Source organism: Chiloscyllium punctatum, chromosome 25 (assembly GCF_047496795.1).
Source record: "Chiloscyllium punctatum isolate Juve2018m chromosome 25, sChiPun1.3, whole genome shotgun sequence".
NCBI lineage: Eukaryota > Metazoa > Chordata > Chondrichthyes > Orectolobiformes > Hemiscylliidae > Chiloscyllium > Chiloscyllium punctatum.
In genome coordinates, this window is record NC_092763.1 from 32,384,220 (window position 1) to 32,403,596 (window position 19,377).

The 19,377-nt window shown below is 39.8% G+C and overlaps 1 protein-coding gene across 1 annotated transcript; it reads right to left on the reverse strand.

Moving 5' to 3' along the window:
* Positions 1-1,050: 1,050 nt before the first annotated feature.
* Positions 1,051-17,733, reverse strand: leap2 (liver-expressed antimicrobial peptide 2). Its single transcript, XM_072594949.1, has 3 exons — positions 17,607-17,733; positions 11,252-11,403; positions 1,051-4,741 (listed from the first exon to the last, which is right to left on the reverse strand). Exons 1-3 carry the CDS (start codon positions 17,673-17,675, stop codon positions 4,705-4,707), a joined length of 258 nt encoding a protein of 85 aa, XP_072451050.1. The 5' UTR covers positions 17,676-17,733; the 3' UTR covers positions 1,051-4,704.
* Between the last annotated feature and the right edge of the window lie 1,644 nt (positions 17,734-19,377).

A 19,377-nucleotide genomic window follows, 5' to 3' on the forward strand; every position in this document is an offset into this window, starting at 1 on the left:
CGGGCATAAGCCCTTCTTCAGGAATGAGGAAGGTGTGCCAAGCGGCTAAGATAAAATGTAGGGAGGAGGGACTTGGGGGAGGGGCGTTGGGAATGCGATAGGTGGAAGGAGGTTAAGGTGAGGGTGATAGGCCGGAGACGGAGAGATCGGGAAGAAGATTGCAGGTCAAGAAGGCGGTGCTGAGTCCGAGGGTTGGGACTGAGATAAGGTGGGGGGGAGGGGAAATGAGGAAGCTGGAGAAATCTGCATTCATCCCTTGTGGTTGGAGGATTCCTAGGCAGAAGATGAGGCGCTCTTCCTCCAGGCGTCATGTTGCCATGGTCTGGCGATGGAGGAGGCCAAGGACCTGCATGTCCTTGGCGGAGTGGGAGGGGGAGTTAAAGTGTTCAGCCACGGGGTGGTTGGGTTGGTTGGTGCAGGTGTCCCAGAGGTATTCTCTGAAACGTTCCGCAAGTAGGCGGCTTGTCTCCCCAATGTAGAGGAGGCCACACCGTGTGCAGCGGATGCAGTAAATGATGTGTGTGGAGGTGCAGGTGAATTTGTGATGGATATGAAAGGATCCCTTGGGGCCTTGGAGGGAAGTGAGGGGGGAGGTGTGGGCGCAAGTTTTGCATTTCTTGCGGTTGCAGGGGAAGTTGCCGGGAGTGGAGGTTGGGTTGGTGGGGGGTGTGGACCTGACGAGGGAGTTGCGGAGGGAGTGGTCTTTCTGGAACGCTGATAGGGGAGGGGAGGGAAATAAATCCTTGGTGGTGGGGTCTGTTTGGAGGTGGCGGAAATGACGAAGGATGATACTCAGCACCGGCTTCTTGACCTGCAATCTTCTTCCTGACCTCTCCGTCCCCAACCCTTCTCCGGCCTATCACCCTCACTTTAACCTCCTTCCACCTATCGCATTCCCAACGCCCCTCCCCCAAGTCCCTCCTGCCTACCTTTTATCTTAGCCTGCTTGGCACACCTTCCTCATTCCTGAAGAAGGGCTTATGCCTGAAACGTCGATTCTCCTGCTCCTTGGATGCTGCCTGACCTGCTGCGCTTTTCCAGCAACACATTTTTCAGCTCTGATCTCCAGTATCTGCAGTCCTCACTTTCTCTTATATATCTAGATAGCCCTATCATATGAAGTTCAATATATTAAGAAGAACAACAACACTATATACATATGTCATTTATTCCAACCACATGACATTGCAGAGATGCAATGACAACATTGTAGTTAAGTTCCATTATTGTTAAAATATTCACAAAGTAAATTCTAGTTCACATTAATGTAAGACAGCAAAACACTACAGATGCTGGGATTCCAAAATAAATACATAAAATTCTGGAAATGCTCAGCAGGTCACACAATATTTTTGTTTTTATTGTCTATTCATTGGATGTGGGCATCACTGGTGAGGCCAACTCTTATTGCACATTCCTAATTAGCCTTGAGAAGGTGGCGCTGATGCACTGAATTCTAGAACCTCTGTAGTCCATGTTATGTGTTAAGCCTACCTTACTGTTAGATAAGACGTTTCAGATTTTGAGATAGGGATGATGCATTTTGAGAGGAATATGCAGCCTCTTGCATCTGCTGCCCTAGTTCTTCTAAGTAGGGTTTGGGATGATTAAAAGGGGATGCCAGAGAAGCCTTGGCAAGTTGCTATTGTGCATCTTATAAGTGGTTCACACTGTGGATATGGAGTGCTGGTGGTGGAGGGAGTGAATTTTTTAAGAGATGAATAGGATGCCAGTCAAGAAATCTACTAGTCCTGGATGGTGTTGAGCTTCTAGGCTGTTTTTGGAGCTGCACCCCCCAGGCAAGTTGGTATAATTCCATCATTGTCAGGTCTTGTGATTGTAGAAGATGGGAAGACTTTGGGGAGTCAAGTGATTTGTTGCACAAAGCTACTGACCTACTATTGGAGCTACTGTACTTATTTGGCTCATCCATTTAATTTTTAAGTCATTGGAGTACCCTATAATGTTGATGGTGGGGGATTCAGCAACCATAATCCATTTATATAGCAAGCAGAGGTGGTTAGATTTCCTCTTTTTGGAGAAATCATTGTCTGGTACTTGTATGACATAAATATTGGTTGCTATTTATCAGTCCAAATCAGAATACTGCCCAGATCTTGTCACATGTGGGTATAAACAACTTAATTAAGTATCTAAGGGATTTTCAAATCGAACAGAATACTGTTGAGTCATTATTAAAATCATTGTTTGAACCTTATGATAGTGGAATAATCATGGATAAAGCAGCTAAAGATGTTTGAGACCAGGGCATTATTCTGAGCAACTGATACAGTAATAACCATGGGCTGAGATGATTGGTCTTCATTACCACAACCAATTCCCTTTGTCCTGGGTATGACTTCAGCCACAGGAGTTTCCACCTAATTTCTAATGACTTCAGTGAAAAAAAAACAAAGTTAACATCTCAAATTTATGAAGTTGCATCAGAAGTACATAGATAAGGAGAGAAGAGAGGGAACAAGAGATGAAAAGGGAAGTTCTTTGTTCAGGTGGAAGACAGGAGTGATTAATTGACAAAAAGTATGATTGTGCAAGGTTCAAAGGGCAGTGCACAAGTAAAATTAGATGATGGGAAGGGAGGAGCTAAAAGAGTTGCTGTTATTTCTATTGCATTTGGCCAGGCAAGTGCCATGGCAATTTAAGGAGTCCAAGGATTCCCCTCCAAAATTGTTGCATGGCTCTAAAACATCTGTCTTCTTTCCCAAATGCTTCACTTTTTCGTGTTTCTCCCTGGGCAATGTTAAACATTCTCCTTGGCCTCATTTCTATACTACCAGCACCGAGATTCAACACATCATGCCCTGCTATTTCATTTTTCTCTAATGTGATGTCACCATAAAACATACCCTTCTCTTCCTTCTCCTCACCTTTCAGTATTTGAAGGAATGATTCTTTCTACTTCAACCTAATCCATGCTTCTGTCACCCCCAGTACATTCTCTTCTTCCCCTGCAAATACAGGAGATTTAATATCTTGATTCTTTACCTCCGCTTTATCCTCGGCCCCAATCAGGTGATGATAGTGTAATATCTTCTACATTGAGCAGACCAAGTGCAGATTCAGTTACCAGTTTGTGGAACACCTCCATTCAGTCCACATATCTGGCCTTAATTTTATGGTCACTTGTCACTGAATTCAGTTGTAAGCTCAAGGAGTAACATTGCATCTTTCCTTTAGTATTTCAGAAACAGTGCTAAGCCCAATGTTGGATCATAAATACAGCTCCCATCTTTCAGAGATTCAACTATTCATAATGATTCAGCTCTTCACAGTTAAACCTCCTCTACTCCCACCTTTTGCTTCCTAACTTACAATAGTACCACTCCTACCTTACAACCTAACCTTCTGTACTTTCCTCCCTTTAATTCTATCTCTGGCATGCTGAAATCGTTTATTTCTAACTTTTCTTAATTCTGTTAAAAGCTAATTGACCTAAAATATTATAATTATTTCTTCCACATTTCCAGCATTTTCTTTTTTTATTCATATAAGAAGATCTGAGTTACTGTAAGAAATGAAACATTATATTTGAAATTCATTTCCCATACTGTTTATCATGCTATGAATTTCAATCTCAGGGAGTAATGTGTTTCCACATCTAGTGTTTACAATTCACATTTTATGGAGATTGGAGGAGGGTAAAAATCCTCCTATACTTACTCATCAAGTACTTCTAAACTATGCAAGGCCTGGACTAAATACAATGTAAAGCTTTCATGGTGATATGCCCTTATGTCAGCTTCAGAACAAAAATGTACTGTGCCTTAATACTAAACCCATAAGAACTCCCTACCACAACATTATTTCCATCAAGCATCTTTTCTTATTAGTTAATATCACTGGGCATGATACCAATCAGATCTTATCTACAGATCTTCATGATGAAATAAAGGTCACATTCAAGCATGGAAATGGCGGAAAAGGAGGCATAAGCTGGCTCAGAGCATCAGAGGCTTACAGTACAAAGCAAGACTAGAGAAACCAGAGTTCTTCCGACCTGAAAGGAGGCTACTGAGAAGCAACTTCATAAAAGCACACAAGATAAAAATGACATGGGTAAAGTTAATTAAAAATACTACTTCAAGGTATTCTATGGTAGTAGGGCAAAAATTGCAAAAGAGGATCTTGGGAGAGTTGTCAGGAAGGACATCTTCATGCAAAGAATGCTCACAACTTTGTATAGTTTCTGTGTAGAGGGGTGGTGGCAAATGGCCTTTGACATTTCCTTTTCCATCAGTTTGGGTTGGACTCTAACATGGAAGTTAGGATAAAAGAAGATGACTTCTTACCACCTGTACTCACCAGAGCTCAATTTATGACACCCACAGACAACTGAGATATCAAGTACGTAAAGGATTGGATTGAAGTATTGTGTAATTACATATCTTTTCAATTTTCATTAATTTTATAACAAGCAATGTTTGACATCATTGTCCTATCAGTGTATTTTTTGGTGACATTACAATAACAGCAGTAATACAGAAGGGTCTAGCTGTCTCTCATAAGGACATCAAAACAGAGAGGAATAACATTACAAAGAAATAATTGGGAGACAAGTGATTGATGCTTTTACTCAAGGGAGTAAATAAGACCTTTAGAAAATAGCCTTAATTCTGGATAGCACCTTGTTCGGTTTGTTTAATATTGTTTGTCTTGATGGATGAAACACAAGGATGACTTTTTTCAGGACACAAATTTGGAATGTGTGCAATGTCCATCTCTATGAAAAATAGAATAATGCAGCATATATTACAATGTGAAACAATCATTATGTCTATTACAGTCAATATAGAGCTTTCATAATGTTTTATTATATTCCAACTAAATCCTAATGAGCAAATATACAGTACTTTTAATGTTAGCCCTTTTTGTTTAAAGTCTTAAAATATTCTTAATCCTTTTGCTACTAGCAATGTCTGTTGAAAAACCTACTAGGCATTTCTGAGGGTATAACTAATTTAGTAGATTACAAAGAACCTGTAGATGTGATATAATTGGATTTTCAGAAAATGTTTGATAAAGTTCCCACACAAAAGTGTGAAAAATTAAAGTACATGGGTTTGGGGATAAAATACTGGAATGGATTGAGAATTGATTAGCAGAAAGGAAACAAAAAGGAAGAATAAGTAGGTATGTTTTAGAATGGCAGGTGGTGACTCATGGTACCACAGGGATCAGTGCTTGAGCGGTAGCTATTTTCAATATATATCAACAATTTGGATGAGAGAATCAAATGTAATATTTTCAAGTTTGCTAATGACTCATAACAGGTGGGATTGAGAGTGGTGAGGATATAAAGAGGTTTCAGGGTAATTTAGATAAATGGACGAATAGAAGGCAGATGTAGAATGTATGAAAGTGTGTATTATTTAAATGGTGCATAGATTGGGAAATGTTGATGTACAAAGGGACCTGGGTGTTCTTAAATACCAGCATTCAGGAGGTGCAGCAAGCAGTTAGGAAGACAAATAATATTTTGACTTTTGTTTAAGTATGGGAAAAATTATGTCTTACTGCAGTTGCAGAGGGCCTTAGTGAGACCATGGAGTATTATGTGCAGTTTTGATTGCCTTACCTAAGAAAGGATATACTTGCCATTGAGACAATGCAGTGAGCTTTCACTAGACTGATTCACTGAGTTGTAGGATTATCATATGAGGAGAGCTTGGGTCAACTGGTCTGTGTTCACTAGAGTTTAGAAGAATGAGGGGGACCTCATTGGAACACATAAAATTCTGACTGGGCTGAACAGGTTGAATGTTGGATGATGTTTCCCCAGCTGGGGTTATTCATTGAGACTATTTAGGCTGAGATGAGGAGAAATTTCTTTACTCAACAGGTTCTAAATCGGTGGAAGTTTCTATCACAGAAGGCTGTGGAGATAAGTCCCTGATTATATTTAAGAAAGAAATCAATAAATTCCCAAATACTAAAGGTGTTAAGGGGTATGCCATTGGCGTAAGACATTGAGTTAGTGGATCAACCAAACTGATGTTGAATTATACAGCAGGCCCATTGGGCCAAACGAGCAGTTTCAGCTCCTACTTTGTCAGTAATTTCCCCATTGAAAATGCACAATTAACTCAAAATTGCTAAGCACTCTTAGGCCAGACTCATCTGTGCATGAAAGAATCCAATGCTTTTTATTTCTTGAGATACCTTTGTCACAATAATTTAAAGCATGGCTCGATTTACACCTGAGACTTGCATGTATTGAAATAGTTTTTTAAAAGCTTTACTTTTTAAGGACACCCCAAGAGCTTGAAAATATTTATTCCTTTTCTTCTTTTGGTACTATCTCCTTTCGACATTGTTCCCATTTTTTATTAGTTTGCCGAAGGCCAAACATTTGCTGTTAAAGATATCTATTGTCTTTTTCTCAGAGTGAGCGACTAATAATGTTGTCTTTTCTTTCAGGAAAAAATATAATTGACTCCTTGTTGCTACAGTAAAAGTTAGTGAACTACATTTTATTTGGAGAGAGGTATCAGCAAATGCTAAGAAGAGTTTAAACCTTTGTTATAGCTGATTGGGGAGATTGAAATGATGATGCCTTTATACTTCCTCAACAAGCTGTTACAATCGATTTAGTTAATGTCAATAAACTCAATGGCTTTTTACCACACAACTAAAATATTGATACCTTAATGAAAGAAACTGCAGTGCATGGACAAATATTTTATGTCTCATAATGTTAATAACATGCACTATTTTTAAAACAACAGTTTTGTTTAGGCACAGTTGAGGATGGGATTTATTTCAACTGTGATACTTTACACTGCTATATATCCAGCCAGAAGTTCAAATATGGACACGGGTTGCACAAATGAGTTACCACATGAATGGTGCTTTGATTCAGAATGTTAAGCACCTGAGAAGAGGAAAGAAAAGAGAAGACTGGAAAATAAATAAATCCAAAATGAGGTGAAGAAATACCCAATCTTCTGTAGTACCTCCATCAATTGTCTCAACCAAGACTCTCACTGTGCATTGTTGCTGGCTCAGATACCACTGTCATAGCACTCATTTTATTGGGATTGTAGAACAGGCAAAGGGAGGTTTTCTTTGAATGCTCCTATTTCTATAGATTATCAAAGAGATCAAATATCAAGGAGATCTACAAAAATGTAGATTTTTGTGGTTTGTTAGCATTTAAATAAGATGACCATAATTTAGAAATATGCCTTTTGTTGAATAAATATAGATTTTTTTTACCAAACCCAATGGAAATTACTTAGAAAGCTGGTAATGCACATAGTGCTGTAGATTAAACATAGTGACTGAAGAACTTCTCCTCAGTCAGCAAAACTTTATTATAAGCTCAGCAGAAGATCCGTTTTCTGTGCATAAACAGGGTTCCCATAGCACACTACTAAAGTTGCTATGGCAAGAGCAAAGAGAAAAGAAAACTGAGGAAGTTCACCCTTTGATCTTCTCGTGCTGTGAACTGACTTAGAATCTAACCCAACAATTCACACTCAGTACAAGACTTTTAAAATCCTCCAGTTTAAATCCAAGTCTCTGGCCACAAAATCTACAGTTCAAAACTGTATAATCTGGCATTAATCGACACTATTCTGCCATTTACCATCAAGAAGAAAAGAGATTTGAAATATAAAAATTGAGACTTTATACCATTTCCTGGTTTTCTCCTGACCAAAATGAATTTCTTCACAATTCTATGCATTAATTTCAACCTGTCACTTGTATGGTCCATTTCACCTATCTATGTTCTTTTGCAATTCCATATTATCTTCTCATAATTCATAACATTTCTGAGATCTGAATCATTCACAGATTCAGAAATTGTGTCATGGATACAAAAACCTTGGTTATTAATATATATTGAGGTGAGGAGAGATGCTATCACTTATCCCTGGGGAATGAAGGAGTTTAGAAAATTAAGGCCTGTGTCGCTGCAATTTCCAGTCTCACTTCCATCAGTATCATTGGTTGCACACCATTTGGTCTTGGTTTTTATCAAGTTTAAGTATAGACAATCTTCCCAATGCTTTTCTAAAGAAATATTGGACTCAAATTGGTAACTGTTTCGGTTTCTACAAATGCTGTCAGACCTACTGGGTTTCTTCCTAACACTTTTTGTTTTCATTCAGTGACTCTATCTTATCAATTTAAACCCTTTGATTGCCTCCTCTGTCATCATGATTTAGGCAAAGTCTTCTTCCTTGGTAAAGACAGATGCAAAATATTCATTCAATACTTAAACTATGCCTGCTGCCTCTAAACATGAATCCTTTTTTGGTCCATAATTGGTCCCACTCCACCTCTAACCAATACTTAATTAATTATATACCCAGAGAAGATTTTGGATTTCCTTTATACGTGAGCTGCCAATCTCCTCTTGCTTCTCTTATTATTTTGTTATTGATCTGATATCAGTCACACTTTGCGCTTCATTTTAATCTGTACCCCTTATCATTTGGGTAGTGGTTGTTTTCTTTAATATATCAGAATATACCAGAACTGTGACTGAACTCTCTCTACTTTTAAGGCTGCTCATGTTCAGTTATAGATATATCTTCTAAATCTTTCCAATTTCTTTGTAAAGAAAACATTCTTATCACTTTGAAGTTTACTTTTCCCTAGTTAATTAATCTTAGTCTGGATTGTTCCTTGTCTTTTTCCCTAGCCCATCTAAACCTTATGGTGATCACTATCACTTAAGTGTCCTCCTACTGGCACTTGATGCATCTGGACCACCTTATTCCAAAACACCAGGTCTAGTTTGTTTCCTTTTTCACTGGACTGAAAATATTGTACTATAGACAATTCTCCTGAACAGACTCTAGGAACTCTTGCCTCTCTGTTCCCTTTGTGCTACCATTAACCCAGTCTGCATTCAGATAATTAAAGTGGCCCATTACATTTAATGTTTAATTCTTGCACTTCTCTGTAATTTTGCTTTCTACATCTTTCCCATTAGTTGATGGATTCCACCATTTTTGTTCTAACCAAATAGATAATGTCCATGTTCTCTCCAACACAGCAATGTTCTCCTTACCCATCTCCTTTCCTTCCTTTTCTATCTTTCCTGAACACGAGGTGTTCAGCAAATTTAATATATAATTCTGCTCTTAAATAAACCAGGTCTCTTTTGTCAACATCAAATCATACTCATACATTCACACTGATGCATTAATTTAGACCTAATCACTTTCTTTCTTACACCAAACACATCCAATACCTCATTATTTCCAAATCTAGTACTATCTGTTTCTCCCAATATTTGGTGCACCTGTGGGTTGATACAAATAAAACTATAAGGGAAAGGAACGGAAGTATGCCATTCCGCCAACCAAGCCAGCTCTGCCAATCAGTTATATCATAGTTGATCTGGCTGTAGCTTAAGTCCGCTTACCTGCCTGCACTTAATAACTCTTGCCTTCATTATTGATCAAAAATATTTTTAATACAGCCTTGAATATATTCAACAACCCAGCCTCCACTGTTCCATTAAGTAGGGAATTCCAAATGTTAACAAACCTCTGAGGGAAGAACTCCTTCGTTAACACTATCTTAAATAAGAGAACCCTTATTTTAAAACTGTGCCCTCAGCTGGAGATTTGCTCTTGAGGAGAAATATGCTCTCAACATCGATCCTGTCAAGTCACGTCAGAATAGAGTCATAGAGATTTATAGCACGGAAACAGACCCTTCGGTCCAACCCATCCATGCCGACCAGATCTCGTCCCACCTGCCAGCACCCGGCCCATATCCCTCCAAACCCTTCCTATTCATATACCCATCCAAATGCCTTTTAAATGTTGCAATTGTACCAGCCTCCACCACTTCCTCTGGCAGCTCATTCCATACACGTACCACCCTCTGCATGAAAAAGCTGCCCCTTAGGTCTCTTTTATATTTCTCCCCTCACCTTAAACCTATTCCCTCTAGTTCTGGACTCCCCAACCACAGGGAAAAGACTTTGTCTGTTTATCCTATCCATGCCTTTCATGATTTTGTAAACCTCTAAAAGGTCACCCCTCATCCTCTGACGCTTCAGGGAAAAAGCCCCAGCTTGTTCAGCCTCAAATCCTCCAAACCTGGCAACATCCTTGTAAATCTTTTCTGAACCCTTTCAAGTTTCACAACATCTTTCCTATAAGATCTTATATATTTCAATAAATGAATCTCTTATTTTGCTACCTTCCAATGAGCATGCCCCCAGCCTGCTCAACGTTCCTCTTAACTTCATTCCGGGATTCAACCTTGTGAATCTCCGGGCTGCTTCAAATGGAAATATATTCTTCCATAATTGTGTATACCTGTTAAGATCAGTCAGGCATTCACCATCAATGGAATGGTGTGAATTCTATTGCCATAGTGCTAATCACTGTGGGGACATCTCAGTGAGCAATAGCGTGCGCAAAGAGGAGGGTTGCAATCCCAGCCCTGCAAGGAGGTTACTGGGCCATCTTCATACTTCATTAGTTTTACTATCAAACAGTTGTGTTTTCAGCTGGTCTTGTCCCCATCTGGTAATTTTATGTCCCATGACCTACCTTCTGAAGAGGCTACAACATTTGAGGTCAGAGGGAGTTCATATTGCTTGAAAAATAGCGAGCATTACTATTGGGATAGAGGACAGTGTGGGGAAAAAACAGTACCAGGCATAACGATAGTTTATCACCTGCCCATAAGGGATCCAAGTTCATTTCCAGGCCAGATCCACATATGAAGCCATAATTGATCCCCATACAGTATTCACTGTTCAGCAAGCCAATTCACTAGATTTGTCCTTCTGAGACAAGGGAATTCTTTCTACGTCATGGGTCATGAAAGGGGAGTGTTCAGTATTCTTTTGCTCAGTCAGTGTCTGCCCTAGCCCAGCTGTCAGTGGTGGCAGGAATTGGTGACTATTGAAGTGAACTCTGGGCAGGGAGCCATCCTCCATTTTCTCTGCCACTGATCAAGAGGCATGCAAGTGGAAAGACGGCAGGCACTCCATCCCATGCCTTCCCTCGCCATTTTACAAGGCACTCTATGTCCACAATCTCCAAAAAGTTGTTAAAGTACAAATTTGCTGTCATGTGAAGTTGATGTGTAGGGGATAATTTGAATTTATTATGCTACAGTTGAAGCCTGAGAGGCAAGGGAATTGATCATTATTTCGCTACACATCAGATTCATATGCAGGGCAACTATTTACAAATACACAAGATTAGATACAAGCAGCTATTTATTCCCAGCATAATGATGTTACACTTACCTGCAGATCTTTGTGCTGCACTCATAGTTGTGATGACAGAAAGCTTTAATGGGTTTATTACCACTGACCATCCTCCAGAAAGGTGTGTTCCGGGATACACGTCTAAGAAGGGATCTCAGAAACACTTTATTCTGAATAGGTTTTGATTCCAACTTGAATAAAGAATAATGCAAAATAAATAAGAAATGAAGAATAATATGCTAACAAATAAACAGATTAAGTTCATAAACAATACCAGCATATGAATTAATTCAGTTGAGAATTACAACTTTGAAACATGTAAGGAACGAAAATAAAAAGTAGGAAACTAGCAAAGGTTCAACTTTCTTCACAAAACAGAAGCTTTCCAGTTGATCTGCTGAAGCCACTGAAGGGCACTTCACTGGAGTACTAATACTAATGAGTATTAAAGCAATGTACTATGGTTTGACAAGGGGTGACAAACATTGTTAAATTTATTGTTCAAACATTTAATGAACTCATTGTTTCCACAAATATATTTTTCCTATTGAGTGTGGCAACATTCAATAATGGATAAGGTAAATATTTGAGTAAAATAGTATCTTCCAGAGAAGGATAACAATGCAAATCACTTTTATGTGGAGCTAGGACACGGCCAGGGACAGCAAACATTGAAAGTTCTTTATAGATCGCCAAACCATAGGATTATATTGAGTATTGTATAAATCAGGAAATTAGAAATGTATGTAATTTGAGTAAAACTTGCACAAAGACTGGGTTAACCAAATTAGCACTAATGCTGTGGAGGATGAATTCCTGGAGTGTGTACGGGATAGGTTCATGCAGGGGAATTGTGAGGAATCACCTAAGAATTAGGCTATTTTGGATTTGGTGTTGTACAATGAGAAGGGCTAACAAGTAACCATGCAGTAAGAGAAAGAGATTTTGGGAAGCAGAAGACATTTGAAAATGTGCCACACAGGAAGTTAGTAAATAAAATTAGAGTGCATGATATTAAGGGAAAATATACTAATATGGATTGAGAACAGCGTGAATTAGGAATAAACTGATAGTTCTCAGAATGGCAGGCTGCTACTCGTGGGATACTGCAAGGGTTAGCGCTAAGTCTACAGCTGTTCACAACCTACATAAATGATTAGGATGTTGGGCCCAATTATAATATTTCAAATTTGCTCATAACACCAAACATGGTTTGAAGGTGAGTCATAAAGAGAATCAAGAAGGCTTCACATGGTCTTGGTTGGGCTCAGTGAATGGGTTACAGCATGGCAAATGGAATAGAATGGGAATAAGAGGGAAATTATTCACTTTGGTGACAAAAACTGAAATGCCGAATATTTCTTAAATGGTGAGAGATTGGGAAGTACAAGGAAAGCAAAGGAATCTGCACATCCTTGTTCATGAGCCACTAAAAGTTGGAATGTGGTGCAGCATGCAATTAAGATTACAAATTGTATTTTGCCTCCATTCCTATGGAATTTGAGTACAGGTGTATAGATGTCTTCCTGCAGTGGTACATAACTTTAGTAATATTTCACCTGCATTTTTATGTAGAATTTTGATCCCATTATTTCAGGAAATGATACCTACGTTCACCAGATTAATGCCTGGATTGTAGGATGAGGCAAAATTAATCCGACTGTGTCTGTGTTTCTTAGAATTTCCAAGAATGAGGGATAACCTTGCTGAAACTTAGAAAATTCTTTACAGTGCATAACAGAATGGATGTAAATAAAATATTTCCCATGGCTGGTGAGTTTTAATCCAGAGGACATAATCTTAGGTGAGAAGGGATTTCTTCACTCAATCTTTGGAATTCTGGACCTCAGTGGGCTCTGGAAATTCAATTATCGAGCATGTTCAAGACAGAAATCGATAGGTTTTAGAGAATAATGACATCAAATAATATGGAGATGGTGTGGGAATGTGACATTGAGGAAATGAATAGCCATGATCTGAATGGCAGAGCAGGCTTAATGGGCTGAATGGCCTATTCATCTTCCTATGTCCTGATGAAAGTAGCCAGTGTTATTACAGGGCCTGGAGTGTGGGAGTGGGTAAAGGACATAGGAGAAGATGCTCAGGTCCTAAAATTATTTAATTTGCTAATGAGTTCTGAAGGCTGCAGGGTTCCAAGTGAAAAATAAGTTGCTGTTCTTCCAGCTTGCGCTGAGCCTCACTGGAGAGCTGCAGCAAGCCTGAGACAGATGTTGGCCAAGGAACATGGTGATGTGTTGAAGTGGAAGGCCACAGGAAGCTCAGGGTCACTTCTGGAGACAGAGTGTAGGTGTTCTGCAAAGCGATCAGTCTGCACTTTGTCTCTCCAATGAAGAGAAGACCACATTGTGAGCAGCGAATACAGTAGACCAGTATGGATGAAGTGCAGGTAAGTTGCTGCTCCTCCAGGACAGTGGGTCTGGGGCTTAGGATAGTGAGAAGGGAGGAAGTAAACAGTCAGATGTTACACCTTCTGCAATTGCATGGGAAGGTGTGTGAGGGTATGAGGGAGGTGTTGGGATTGGTGGAGGAGTGGACCAGGGTGTCCAGGTGGATACCATCCTTGCGGAAGGCTGACAAGGGAGGGGAGGGGAATATGCATCTGCTGGTGGCATCCCACCTGGAAGTAGCAGAAACGCTTGCTTATGATTTTTTGGATGCGGAGTTGAGGGGAATACTGAGGGGGTCCCTATTCCTGTTGCGGAATGGAAATGAAAGGGGGCGGGCAGAAGTGTGGGAAATGGGTTGAACATGGCTGAGGGCTCTGTCAACCATGATAGCAGGAAATTCTCCATTGAGGAGAAAGGCAGACATTTCTAAGGCTTCCCTACAGAAGATATCATCTTAAGAACAGATGCAATAGAGACTGAGAAAATGGAAGAATGGAATGGAGGTTTTACAGGGAGCAAGGTGTAAGGATATTCTAAAATATTCTTCTTCTCTCCTTTGTCAGCTCCCTTGTGCAGACACCATCCATCTGGGACACCCTGATCTACACGTCCCCAACTCCCAACACCTCCCCACAGCACCTTCCCCTGCAATTGCAGAAAGAGTAACACCTGCTAAATATCCTCTTCACTATCCAAAGCCACAGACACACCTTCTAAGTGAAACAGCGATTCACCTGCACTTCACTCAAGCTAGTCTAATGCAGTCGATGCTCACAATGTGGTCAGGCCTACATTGGGGAGACGAAACACAGACTGGACAATCACTTTACAGTGCACCTACATCTGTCTTGAAAAAGATGGCCCTAAACCTGCCACTTTAATACACAACCAATATTTTTGTCTCAGGCCTGTTGCACACCTGCAACAATGCTTAATGTTCATCCACTCATGATACCAATTAGCAGTTTGTCTGTCATTCTGGCTCATCATTATTAGATTACTTACAGCGTGGAAAGTACCGACCCACCGAAGCACAACCCACCCATACATTTACCCCTTCACCTAACACTACAGGCAATTTAGCACGGCCAATTCACCTGACCTGCACATCTTTGGACTGTGGAAGGAAACCGGAGCACCCGGAGGAAACCCATGCAGACACGGGGAGAATGCGCAAACTCCACACTGTCAATTGCCTGAGGCGGGAATTGAACCTGGGTCTCTGGTGCTGTGAGGCAGCAGTGCTAACCACTGTGCCACCGTGCCACCCATTATCTATTCCTTTGTCTACTCAACTGCTTTTCTCTCTCTCTCTCTCTCTCTCTGTCTCTGTCTCTCTCTGTGTGTGTGTCTCTCTCTCTCTCTCTTTCCCTCTCTGACTCTCTCTTTGGGTTTCATCTCCATTTACCTTACTCGAGCTACAATCAGTTCTGAAGAAGAGTCTCTGGACCTGAACCGTTGACTCTGCTTTCTCTCTGGCAGCCATGCTGAGTTTCCCAGCATCCATAATTTTTTTTGTTTTAGGAACATCTGGATCATGCAGCTAACTGACTATTTAGCACTTCTTGTACTCTTTGAGGAGCAAAGATATTCCCCTCTGTTCTGTTAGGAAGTCTTTGACTTCCCCTTTACTATTATCAGCGTCTGTCTCACCAAACCATGATCACCAACATCCCATGCCATGCTCCAAATAAAGACTGATCTCTTGTCTCTCCTTCCTAGATTGCTGCGAATATTCCCAAGGTTTGTGACAACCTCGCACTAGTTTTCTACCCAACAGCCGACCAACCCACAAATTTGGCCAGTTTCTGGGTGATGTTCTGCCATTAAATTTGTTGGACCTTTATATCCATTCTTTCACAAATTAAATGGCCATTTTTATCCTTCCATTGCTTACTTCTCCACAAATTCTAGAAACTTAAAACACAAACCAAAATGAGTTCATGTCTGTACCTTTTACATGAAAATCCTGAATACTTATAAAATGAAATCATTATCTTACTACATGTAGAACACAAAGTAGATTTTCCCATAAATGGCTTCAAGGAACCTGAATCAATTGGAACCGTCAGAGTTCAGATTCTTTGACTAACTTTTTATATCAAGGACTTAGATGTTTCTGTTGCTAACAGTGTTTTGATTCTTCTGACACATGTATTGTGTATTCATTCCGTAGGAAGATGAAAGCTAATTAAAATGCTTAATAGAATGTTGTTTCTCTCTTAGACTGGCTAATTGAAATTTTTCTTAATATGTTTGGTCATTTGGGTTGACATCTCTTGGTTCTTCCATGGGAACACAGTAACTTGCTGTTTCATTTGAGAGAGCAGTTATTGAATAAGACACACTGCTGGCGTCTGAGACTATACATAGACCTGACCAGGTAACGATGGTAGATTTCCTTACTTGATGGACATTGTGAAATGGGTGGGATTTTATGACAATCAATGATTGTTTCATCATCAGAATTATTGAGATTAGCTTTCAATTACATATTTTATCAACAGAATTCAAAATCCCCAAGGTACTGTGGTGGAATTTGTATGGAGATCTAGATTACTCTGATTTATTCATTGTGCCACCATCTTTGCTAATACCGTTACATTAAAAAATAAGGTGTTGTAAGATTTCTGCTTTAAGTTAAAGAAAAGAATGAGCTAGTACTTCTGTTCCTTCTCTATAAAAGTGCATCTATCAATTTTTTACAATGTGACAAATGGCTTTCAATCTGTTTATTTAAATTACCATGGATTTGAACAGCTTACATTTTGAATCAACTCCATGTCACTTTTTTATTGAATATTCAATAGTAGGAATGACTTAGAAATCTGATCCAGATCATGAGAGATGTTTACTGATACATCGTGGGGTCCCACTGTTGCAATGGTCGATCTCCTTCTACTTTTTAATGCAAGTTAATTTCCATGGAAGTCAATACCCATATAAACTGGTTAAACCAATTAGTGAGCGGCACGGTGGTTAGCACTGCTGCCTCACAGCACCAGAGACCCGGGTTCAATTCCCACCTCAGGCGACTAACTGTGTGGAGTTTGCGCATTCTCCCCGTGTCTACATGGGTTTCCTCCGGGTGCTCTAGTTTCCTCCCACAGTCTAAAGATGTGCAGGTTAGGTAAATTGGCCAGACTAAATTGCCTGTAGTGTTAGGTGTAGGGGAATTGGTCTGGGTGGGGGCAGGTTGATGTGGACTTGATGGGCTGAAGGGCCTGTTTCCACACTGTAAGTAATCTCATCTAAAATAATTGACAACAGGAAGCCAAAGGAGATATCTATAGCAAATTGAATTTATGATAGGAACACATCTCAGTATGTACAATCATAAAGGAATGTGGAACTAGGCAAATCTATCAGCACAGAACTTAGAAAGAATATTCAGTATTCTTTTACAATAACAGTCTAGAATTTCCTAATTAAATGGGGACAAATTTGCTCAGTGTATCATTTTTCAAACACTGGTTTACATACTTGTATTACATTCTTACTGGGTCACTATTTTGAGTAAATGGGACAGATTTCCTATTGGATTCTCCAGGTGTTACTATAGCAGAGGATCTGGATAAACTCCACATTTACACTCTTACTCGAGGATTCCGTTCAGGTTTCCAAATAGTGCTGCCTAAACATTCTTCCAAATTATATTAACTGTTGGATGGCTCCTGGTTATATATGAGCAGTTAATGTTTGCAAAATAAATACATCCACCTCTTGCCATTAAAGTTGTTCTTGAATGTGAAAAATTATCAATTGTACACAATATATTATGATAAGAATCAAATTAGATTCAATTTCAGTACATCTGCCCTTTACTTGATTTCATCATTTTACATCTTCCTTACCAGAACAAAGAAAACCTAAGTAACTAAAAATGAAAAAGATGCAATTTTGTGGAGATATGTACCATGCATCAACAACCATCTTCTCATTATCTTGTAAGTGTCCAGATCAGATTGACAATAGTTGCAACCTACCTGAGAACAAAACACAAGTAAAGTAATGCATACAATCATTACACCTGTTCTCCAGCTTGCAGCTTCCATTTTTCAAACCTGTCAGCCAAATGTTTCAGGTGCTGTGAAGTTTGCAGGTTACAGGATCAAGTTAGGCTCTATAAGTAGAGTTCTCAAGGACAATGACTGTTCTGCATTTCAGTATCTACATAGACTGGCTCTTGCATCAGATTACTGTATTTGCCAAGTATTTGGCAACTTTAAAGATTATCTTTTAGCAAAGAACCACACATGAGTCACTCCTCAAACAAGAGGGATCAAAAAGATGCAATAGTGGATTCCAGTGAAAGCCTTTTAATGGAAACAGCAGATGTATTGACAATCAGATATTTTCCGAACTGGAACCTTACAACATTTTCTCCCTTATGTCCTTTGGGGTAAATGTAGGAATCAGAAGGAAGTTCAAAAATTTCTCCAAAAGTGATAGCAACTCAACTAACTTGCACCCTTTGCTCCCTTCCCCCACCCAAACATGTTGGTTGCTGACACTTGCCAAGAGTTTTACCTTGAGTGAATGCTGACTATTCAGTGACTAGATTGATGAGAGCAGAAAAGCAAGCCTCAATCCAGCTCTCACCTTCCATATACACACATCTTTCAATCATTGAATGATAGTGAAGAGCTAAAAAATTTCCACGATCCAATTTAGGGGAAAACTCGAGAGTTTCCAGTGCCCTTTCTGTTTCTCACATCTATATGAATCAGTACAATCTAGAACAGTGTCTTTACAGTGAGAAAAGCATTGAATGCGCTCAAAACTAATCTTTCCCAGCCCATTGTCTCTATAAATAATATGGCCCTTCTTTCATATCCAGCTGCAACAGAGAGCAGCTGGAGAAAACTGCAATCAGAAAAGCTGTGTCACAAACCTGAGTGATGCAAGTCATGCAGACAAACTTTTAGAACTGGAACTTAGGCAACCCAACAGGTTTCCGCTTAGCACGTAGCACCCTAATCCTGGTTCAATAAGCAATAACTAACTCCCTATTTAAATTTCTGCAACACACTAAGGCAGCATCAATGCCCAGTTGTGCCCTTGGCCAATATCCAGACATGCATTCTAGAAACAGAAACCGTTAATTAAGAGAGAGAATGTTGTCTAATGTTTCTCCTCCTTACACAAAAGTCACAATACCTACTGTAATGGTTATCTAGAGAGAATTCAGCACAAAAATGAGTTTCAGTGGGGAAGTTTCATATATTTACCAGTCGAGTTTTTGAATGTGCTGATTGGAACGATGTCAGTCAGGTGAATCTCACAAAATGAGTTCCCCAGTTGGGGCTGTTAATCTGGTCCAATCAGGGAGCCCTGGCTGACAGATATAAACAAGAGTGTCAGGGATTCTGTTCACTCTAGATGCTAGCTCTGTGCTAGCTGGGTCAGTGTCATGTACTATTCACGTGTAAAGGGTAACTTGGTGACAGCCTTCATTGAGTTATTTCAGTGGCGAAAGTGGAATGCTGAGAGACTGTTTGGTATGTGGGATTAATGATGTAACCATGGAAAGGTACCTACTAGCTGAAGCACTTCAAACAGGCTCTACAACTGGCTTTGTCATTAGAAAATGCAGCAAGAGCGCTTATACTTACAGGAGTATGCTGATGGAAGTGGAACCCTCACCAGGCCGACTGTGCTAGGGAACGCCATTTGAGTGAAGGCAGTTGCATTCAAGACATATATTGAAGAGAGGGAACTTAGGTCAGCCCACTGCAAAACCCCAAAACAAAGCCA